Below are 8,804 nucleotides of genomic sequence, written 5' to 3'. Positions count from 1 at the left end.
ATCTTATTTTCACTGCTGTCAGATTTGGATGTGTGTTAGTACTCCTTTTCCCGTGGGGATTTTTATTAACATTTTAAAATACAGAGCTGGTTTACATTGACGGAAGCCCTTTAAAATGAAGCAGGAACAGAGCAAGCACTTGACACCGATCGGTGATCTGGATCGAGCAGAGGCGCAGGCCCAGGCCGCTGCCCCGAAGCGCTGCGCGATGGAAAAAACCAACCCCGAGCCCAAGGTCGCGGCCGGGGCCGGAGCCGGGACCGAGCCCGCATGGTCCGCGGTGCTGCCGCTTTAAGGGCGGACGGGGAGCCCGGCCCTCCTCGGCCCGGCCCGGCCCGGCCCCCGCGCAGCGGGACAGGGCGGGGCCTCAGCGGCGGCGGCGGCGGCGGCGGCGGCGGCGGCGGCTGTGGCCGGGCGCAGCAGGTAGGTGTGGGCCGGCCGGTCCCGGTCCCGGTCCCGCCCCGGCGGAGGGCGGTGCGGCCGGGCGGGGATGGGGCGGGCGGCCCGTTCGGGCCCGGCGGACCGGTGGCCGGAGCGGCTCGGCTCGGCTCGGCTCGGCGCGGCCGGGCCTGCGCGGGATGGCCCGGCCCAGGCGGTGGCGGTGGCCCGGGCCCCGGTGCCGGCCTTTCCCTTCCCCTTGCCCCTGCCCTGCCGGCGAGCCGCTGGGGCTGTCCGTGCCCCCTGGAGGCTAGCGGCCGCTTCGCAGAGGGGTGCCCAGCCCGGGGTGACGATTTGGGGGTGTCTGGGTGGGAGCGGCGAGTGTCCGGGGGTCGCTCGTGGCGGCAGGGCTGGGTGGCAGCGGGCGATTTGCCTCCCTCGCTGCAGCGGGCAGCCTTTGGCCTTGGTTAGGTCTGGCCTCCCCGATGGGAAACGGGGGGTCGGTGTGGTTATGCTTTGAAAAGCACCTGCTGCTTAAAAAAAAAAGCTTAAATGGCACAGGAATTGGTTTTGTTGTTGGGGTTTTTTTATGGGTTTTGGTTGGTTTTGGTTTTATTCCTCTTTCCAAATTCTACTCGCCCACTAATTTTATTCTCAGTAAGACCAGAAGTGTCAAACACAAGGATGTCTGTCCTGACGCCTTCCTGCATTAAGTGCTTAAGCTCAGTTTGGCATTTTGAGCACGGAGCTCTTGGCAGATATTTCTCTACAGACAATTAATTTAAAAAGAGTAACCATCATGACAGGCAATGCAAAATAGACGCTACTGAATCTCAGCCCTGCTGATTTGCAGCAATTCATGGGGAAAAACCAGCATACAGCATTAGCTGACAAGATTTATCTCTCTGATTTCAGTTAACTTCATGCTTCCCTTAGGCAGATGGGGATTATAGAGCTCTGCCTTGAAGAAGGAAAGCATTCATTAATTACATTCATTAATTACATGGACTCTGCTGAATGGCATTCTCCAATGTGGAAGAATGCAAAACGTTCAGTCACATGTATTTATTTTTAATAAAGATACAAAGCCTTTAGCCAATGATATAAACAAAGACTTAACTGGAGCGTCAGCCTAAACAGCACAGTCTTACGGGAGAGAAGTTCACAGCTTAACATTTTAGTAAGCGATCAAACTGAACCCACTACCTAAAGCAGAGGCCGGCACACAACAAAAATGCCACTAAACACATACAAACTCTTACTAAAGATACAGGCAAATAAAGAAAAACAAAAGGCATGAAATACAGAGTGTTAAGACTTTGTTTTATTAGCCTATTTTTCCTATTGTCCCTTTGTCTAGTTTTTTTAAGGACAACCTGCACAGCTCTTGATGGCAAAGCTGGCCACAATTCTTCTGTTGTGAAAAATTGGCAGGGATGGGCTGAAGTTGATTTTCTTCGTGCGTCATTCTGCTTTTTCATGAAAGCCACTGCGGAAGAGAGAAAACAATCGCAAAATAGAGAGTGAGTTTCTCTTGTGTCTGTTTGTACTTGCAGCCTTGCTGTTGTGGTAGCGCAGGCCTTAAATGCTTCTCTGGTCATCAGCTTAGGGGGAGGTTCAAAAGCTGTGCCCTGAAGCAAGTAAGTCTGAGTTATTGAAATTAGAGAGCAAGATGAGGAAGGAAAAAAGATATGGAAACAGTAAAAGAGGGATGAAGGAGGGGATCTGAGCAGGAAGGCAGGAAAACAGTTGCTCTCTCTTCAGGCCACTGCTTGGTAAGGATACTCACAGGATCAGGGTAAGACCCAGGGTCTGCAAGAAATGGTGGATGAGGAGCGTATGGTGGTGGTGAAGTGCTGAGAGGCCCTTCTTCATTCGCCTCTCAGCTGAGTGCTGTGGCTCTCCACTCTCTTGATTCTTAACTGACTCTAAACTCTGATGTACCAATCTTCCATTCTCCTTTTCTTCACTGCCTGTGACCTGAAAACTGGCCTTGAGTGCTGTCAGAAGGCCTTTGAGCATGAGCTCATCCAGTCTGAATGTCTCACCTTTTAAAAACTTAATTTTTTAAAATGTGTTGGATTCAGTTCCTCTCTCTTTAGACAGCTTGGAGCACATTTATGTAGTTTCTCACAGGGAGTGGCCTACAGTGATGGAGGTCTACTTTCTTCTGCAGCTGAGAGCATCCACGTGAGACTATTGCACCATAAGACTAACTGATCCTTTAAAATACAGACTGAAATGCAACAAATGGGGAGGATGCTGGTTAAGATCAGTTCTTGGGGATTTTTTTTTTTTTTTTTTTCCATTTTGGAGCTGGCAGCCTGACAAATCTGAGGGAGAAAGAGGAAGAGGAAGAGGAAAGTCTTTTGAGGAAATCCTTTAATTGCTTGACTTTAAAAAGATGCTTTCATATAAAAGACTCATCAGCATTATAAAACTTGTAATTAATGGCATCTCTCAAGCAATCTACTGATAACCTTTGCTATGTCCATAAGCCCTGCAATGCCAGAGCCCTACTGCAAATCTTAAGATTCAATGGAAGAACCTTAAAAGGGAGTAGCTTGCTGTGTGTATATCTTCAAGGCAGAAGGAGGGAGATGTTAAAAGGCTGCACGTTTAATTTTTAGCTCTATCAGCTGTCCTGCTAACTGGTTGTTTCTCACAGGGTATGTTTATAGCACTCTTCTGAATGGGTCTCCTGATAGCTTCTTCCTTATATACCACTGCTTTCAGACTTCAAAGGCTCTTTGGGCAGGGGCAAGGCATGCATTCGTGGTCACACAACAGCACGTTGACCTCCTCTTCCTAAAGCCCTGGTGGTGCATAGCCTTGAAGTTGCTGAAGAAACATCACTTACGTAGCATTGTTCTCCTTTCAGGAATTGTCATCCATCGCTATGAAAAACAACATCCTGTGAGTTTGTTTCAAGCTTTCTGCCTCATCACCTGCTGTGTTCATCGGATAAGCTGTGCTCTGAGCTCTCCTGGGGAGGGTTTGTCCTTGGGGAGACATGGCCTTCCGTGGCTGGAAGCGGCTCCTCCTCTTGGGCAGGCAGAACACCTTTGCCAAGGCTTGGAGGAGCAGGAGGGGAGGCCCCTCTCTGCGCTGGAAGCGCTGCTGCCATTGGAGTGCTGGCAAGTCTCTGGACCCCGAGGTGAGAGCGTTTTTGGAGGAGAACACAGAGGTCACCAGCAGTGGGCACCTCACGCCAGAGATACGACTGCGCCTCCTCACCCCTCGCTGCAGGTTCTGGAGGGAAAAACCTGACCTGTGGCCTTACGGGGACCCATTCTGGGCAATTTACTGGCCAGGAGGCCAAGCCCTCTCCAGGTACGCAGCATGCACCACCGAAGTTGTCCAGTCTGCTGTGGGCCAGGATGTCAGACCTAGCTCTGCTTGTAGTGATTCCTAGCAATGTGTATTTGCCTTGTATGAGAGCGTGTTATTCATGCTCCTCTCTGCTTATACAGGAGAGATGCGATCTCTGCTGGTTGGCAGTGAAGTTTCAGCACCTGCTGCATATAGAATACCTTAGGGCTCTTAAGTTGAAATCTGTTGTCTTCAGTGGCGATGCATGTGTTGACAACAGGGCTGAATTTGGATTTGGGGAAGGGCTGTGTGGTTGCCATCAAAACCTAGCGAGGTGTTTAATTCTGTCACTCATTGTCACTCCAAACAGCAGGATTGCTATTTTCTCGTAACACATGGGGGTTTTTTTTGTAGGAGACAGACAGGAATGTGGATGTATGTCTGGTCTGTTAAGAAAAGTAGGTTTATGCTGATGCACTTGGAGTGCTGGTTGGCCTGAATCACTCTCCTCATTTAGGATTTCAGCAGGCTTATTGTTAAGCCTTATTGTGACTGTCTTTTAGTCACATCAGAAGCCACATTTTTATTTTGGCCACTTACTGTCAAAATGTCTTTCACGTTCCTGGTTCCCAGGAACTAGTTAGAGTTTTTATTCTGTAAAATCAAATCTCTCACTTTGAACAGCAGAAAAAGTTAATAATTTTTACAGCAAAGAACAGCTGTCAGACGTTCCCACATAGATGAAAGAGAAGGATCTGAATTGGGGCTTTGCTGTTTTTCTGCAAGGAAGCATAAATAGGAAGGCATTTTTGACTAGGAAAAAGATGAGTCTTACTGTTACAATTGTGAGTTGATTAGCCTGCCATGTAGATGAACTAGAGTGCTCCTAAACATTGCATAATTAAATTAGGTAAGGTAATCTCTACATTTTGTTATCATATGATTCATATGCCCAGATATTTGGGTAGCAATAATAATAATAATCTGGCATTTCACCACTTTATTGACTTCTTGTTTATGCACTTGTTTTGATGTATTGGGAATGTCAGAAATTAGCTGCATAATCTGGAAAAGTAAAAAGAAAAAGGGAGCATGAAAACATGCTGCTTCCGTAACTGTGTTCGTTTCACAGTTGGCATTTCCACAACATCAGGAGTCTCCTATTTCAAGCTATTCCTCTTGGTGTAACCCAAGATACCTCCTTAACCCAGCATGGCAGACAGCAGTCTCCAACAGCAGTGTAATGCGCTGTGTGCGTGCCAGGGGATACAGTTGGTTCCAGCTGTCCTTAGTCACCACAATCATTAGCGGTAACTTGAGAACCACTCAGCTGGAAACAAGGCACTTGCAGCTTGAGGCCAGATCATGGTCTACGCAAGTTACTGCTGGAAAGTAACTGCAAATCCAAGCATAGCCCCTAGAAAGGGGAAACAGAGCACTTCCTGTGGAGGTCCCATCCCTGTCCTCCACCCTGTTGGTAAACTATGGGCTGTCCTCAGAGAAGTGAAGGCCACAGGGGCAGTGTTGCCAGACAGCTGAGCTGCTGAGCCTCTGCACAAATGTTCTGCCTGGGTGCCCTCAGAAAAGAGAGCATCTGTGGAGCTTCAAAGTACCAAGTAATGCTGCAACACTATGGTACCAGTATGGTACCTGTAACCTGGGTTACAGGTAAGCTGGGTGCCAGACCTCATAGGAGAGCCAGTTTCACTCATGGGATTCATAACCACATACTCACAAGCACCAAGCTGTTCATGTCCCAGCTGTCTGGTAGGATTCCTTGTGATGAAATGTAGGACAAGAAGCATGGGATTTTAGGTCCTCCTCATGTCTCCTGGATTCCTGATCTGGGTATTTTATATCTTCAGTCCTGGTCTTGACCTTCCTGCTGTGGTCTCTTAATGGCTTGAACTGTTTAGTTTGAGGGTAGGTTGTCTTTTGTTCTCCTGGTCTGGGCTCCTATGAAGCTGTATACAGATGTGCTGAGATCTAGGTGCCATTAACACTTGACAGTCTTATTAGGCCTCCTTCTGCCATTCCTGCTGGCGCTTCTAGGCCCAGACATTTCCATCTATCCATTCGCCATTTACACCAATCTTAACATTTCCATTACAGTTCTCTGCATTGGAACCCACCTGCAAAAGCTGTGCTTACCAGTAGCCCTGCGTGAAGAGTCAGCCATCACCCTCCATGCCAGAAGACAACACAAGTGTAGAATCCTTTCCTGTTTCTACTTGAACAGAAGTTATGGCAATTGGTAGTAAATTTATGGCAATTTGCAGTAGTTTGTCACCTAGGGCTCTTCCTGCTGTCACTTAGGGCCCTCCCCTTTGCAGAAGACTGAATTTCAAGGCAGTTGTTGAAGTTCTGAACCCTCAGTAATGGCTATATGATTCGTAGTGTTTAACAGTAACTGCTGCTTGCCTTTTGTCAGTTCTTCTCCACTGCCAGCCTAGAGGTTTTTGCTTGCTGATTCCTTTTGGCAGGTGTCAGCAACTAGATGAAGATACTCTTTCTGCTCACCGCTGCTCTATTCTCATTTTCTTGTTGCTACTAAGGAACAACATTAAGCAGACTAGAAGTATTTGCATCTGTGTCTGCATGGCTCAGGAAAAGAATGAGGAGAAATTCCTCTTCTTCCAAGCAATTGCATAAGCAGTATTTTAGGGCAATGGGTAGGCCTTGTATTTTGATGGGTGTGATATTCACTGCAAATACATCTTCATGTTTCTTCAGTCAGATTGCTTTTAATTTCTACAAATCCTTAGTTTCCTGTTTCTGATGCCAAGCAAACACCTTGCAGTTTGTGTCCATTTATTAGATAAGCTCACCTGTCAGAGAAGGAGCCGATTGAAATAAAATGTTGCTTACTTGGCTGGACTTCTTTTTTGTTTGGGGGGTGGGGGAGAAGTAAAGGAGAAAGATGATGGTTCTTGATTTTTATATCAGCAGAGACCAATAAGGAGCTATCTACCAGCTGCACATATGGAATAGTGTTTTTAAGATACCATGCTTCATTACATGTATGACAAGAACTCTTATGCAGTGTAATGCAAAACTGAGAAATTTGCATAATCTTGTTCATTGCTTTAACAGTTTTTCTTTTCAGGTATATTTTAGATAATCCACGTGTTGTTAAAGGACGATCAGTTTTGGATCTTGGAAGTGGATGTGGAGCAACAGCAATAGCTGCTGTGATGAGCGGTGCATCGCAAGTCCTTGCTAATGACATTGACCCTAGTAAGGCTTTTTTTTTTTCCATCTCTGTGTAAAGATATTTATTAATTTTTAAAGCACATTTAACACAGACTTTTCTTTGCTCCATTTGGGAGAAATTCAGGTTCCAAACAGAGTTCTAAGAATGCTAAAAAGATGAATTGATTTTGCCAGTATTAGCAGCTGGGTTGTACCAGCCTCTCTTGGCGCGAGTCTATCTCCACAGCTCCTTAGAATGAACAAACAGCAAAGTTTCTATCAAGTCTTGCCTATACACCATCACGGCTGGTTTGGAAGAGAACTCCAAGCGCAGGTGGCAAGTTGGCTTCTTTGTAGGACCACAGCATTTTCCTGCACTTTCATATGTTAGGGCCTAGATTTTGCCTTTTTCCCCCCAGGCTTTGGTTTCCCATAATTGACTTATGAATTCAGTTTATTCATAACTTAATTACTCATTGGTTAGGGAGGAAGGATATCCATGTATTAAGGCAGTTGGATATTCTGGTTTGATTCCGTGATTGGTTTCCATTGGTATCCATTCCAGGAATAGTTCTTCCCTGTGTCATGGTGCAATGAGGATAAAATTCCGTCACTTTATGCCAGATTTTGACCCATAATGAAAACTGTGGAAGTCCCTAGATAGGATAAACAAAAATATTTGAGATGAAATTGGAAGATGTGTCAAAGAAATTTGTAAGGGGGCTCAATGGCAGAATCCTAAAACATAACTTTCATTTTACTTTGGCTTTTCTTCAGTTGCAGGAATGGCAATGATCTTGAACTGTGAACTGAACCACCTGAATCCCTTCCCCATCACCATTAAGAACATCATTAATTCAGAGGCTGGCAACTGGGACCTCATTGTTCTAGGAGATATGTTTTATGATGAACAACTTGCTGATGGTCTGCATCACTGGCTGAGGAAATTCATCAGGATACAGCAGACTGAAGTGCTGATTGGTGACCCTGGCAGGCATCAGTTTTTAAGCCACAGCATTCGTAGTCAGTTGCACAAAGTTATAGAATATTCACTTCCCGAGTATACTAGACAAGAAAACAACGGATTAACATCAAGTATCGTCTGGAGTTATCAGCCCTCAAATAGCTTAGAAAACTGTTGAAGCTGGCTTTCTAATGAATTTTGTCTCACTTGGTTGGCTTTTTTTGTAAGTATGTAAAATGAAAATGGGAATCAAACATGGACGTATCTGTTGGTGCAAAGTAGACTACTGTACCTTCACTGTACTGATTTCAGTCATACTCACTGAGGCTTTTGCTCCATTTGAGGTAAAAACTACATGCAAACTATTCAAAGGGGCCTGCACTGAAGTGCAAATCCAAAGACAAGTTACATGTAAGAGTTTGCATGCTTGATGTTTTTCAGGTATACTCATGTCTTGCTCTCCGACACTATTGTGAAACGTTTTGGACGTCTAGCATACTGCTGTGGGGAGAAGGCAGTGGCAGAAAGATTACTGCACTGCTTTCACAGACTTTTGCAGCTTATTTACAGATAAAATTATTGCTGTCCTTCATAAAACTCTCTGCCAGATTATTAGCTCATACTATGCTCAACTTAAAGTGCCTTGCTTTTTTCTGAATATCTCTTCTGAATGTCAAAGTAACTAATTTGAAGCTCCCCCTTCCCCTCTATAATAAAAACTTACTCTTCCTTGAAGCTGCCAGAGTGATTATTTAGGAGTTGCACACAAAGCTAAAATATGCTTCTTGAACTCCAGCCAAAGTAAAAGTTTTTAGTAAGTGGAAAGTGACTAAATAGTAATAGCTATAGGGTAACTTTATCCCCTAGAGAGTAGGGTCAAATCATCTGCATTCCCTAACTTTGCAGTGGTAAAAAAGGCAATCTATCAGCATGGGAAGCTGGTGAGGGATGAAGAAAT

General features: G+C 45.5%; 1 protein-coding gene across 3 annotated transcripts; it reads left to right on the top strand.

Annotated features, from left to right (window-relative positions):
* Window positions 1-260: 260 nt before the first annotated feature.
* Window positions 261-8,583, top strand: ETFBKMT (electron transfer flavoprotein subunit beta lysine methyltransferase). 3 transcript variants are annotated; one of them, XM_075503886.1, is made up of 6 exons: window positions 261-388; window positions 2,935-2,951; window positions 3,260-3,294; window positions 3,433-3,711; window positions 6,797-6,927; window positions 7,660-8,583. In XM_075503886.1, exons 1-6 carry the CDS (start codon window positions 271-273, stop codon window positions 8,022-8,024), a joined length of 945 nt encoding a protein of 314 aa, XP_075360001.1. In that variant the 5' UTR covers window positions 261-270; the 3' UTR covers window positions 8,025-8,583. The 3 variants fall into 3 exon arrangements, with proteins under 3 accessions (XP_075360001.1, XP_075359991.1, XP_075359981.1); XM_075503876.1 differs by lacking the exons at window positions 261-388; window positions 2,935-2,951 and adding an exon at window positions 401-423 and having other exon boundaries at window positions 3,260-3,711; XM_075503866.1 differs by lacking the exons at window positions 261-388; window positions 2,935-2,951 and adding an exon at window positions 1,768-1,901 and having other exon boundaries at window positions 3,260-3,711.
* The last annotated feature ends 221 nt before the right edge of the window (window positions 8,584-8,804 follow it).

The sequence above is a fragment of the Mycteria americana genome, chromosome 1, assembly GCF_035582795.1.
Source record: "Mycteria americana isolate JAX WOST 10 ecotype Jacksonville Zoo and Gardens chromosome 1, USCA_MyAme_1.0, whole genome shotgun sequence".
Taxonomy (NCBI): Eukaryota; Metazoa; Chordata; class Aves; order Ciconiiformes; family Ciconiidae; genus Mycteria; species Mycteria americana.
Note: the sequence above shows the minus strand (reverse complement) of the source record. Positions and strands in the feature narration are given on the sequence as shown.

What these genes read in the sequence shown, in the direction of transcription:
- ETFBKMT (XM_075503886.1), top strand. Translation starts at nt 271, where the DNA reads ATGGTCCGCGGTGCTGCCGCTTTAAGGGCGGACGGGGAGCCCGGCCCT. An exon ending in GGAGGCCAAGCCCTCTCCAG is followed by an intron (nt 3,712 to 6,796) that starts GTACGCAGCATG and finishes TTTTCTTTTCAG; the next exon opens with GTATATTTTAGATAATCCAC. An exon ending in TGCTAATGACATTGACCCTA is followed by an intron (nt 6,928 to 7,659) that starts GTAAGGCTTTTT and finishes GCTTTTCTTCAG; the next exon opens with TTGCAGGAATGGCAATGATC.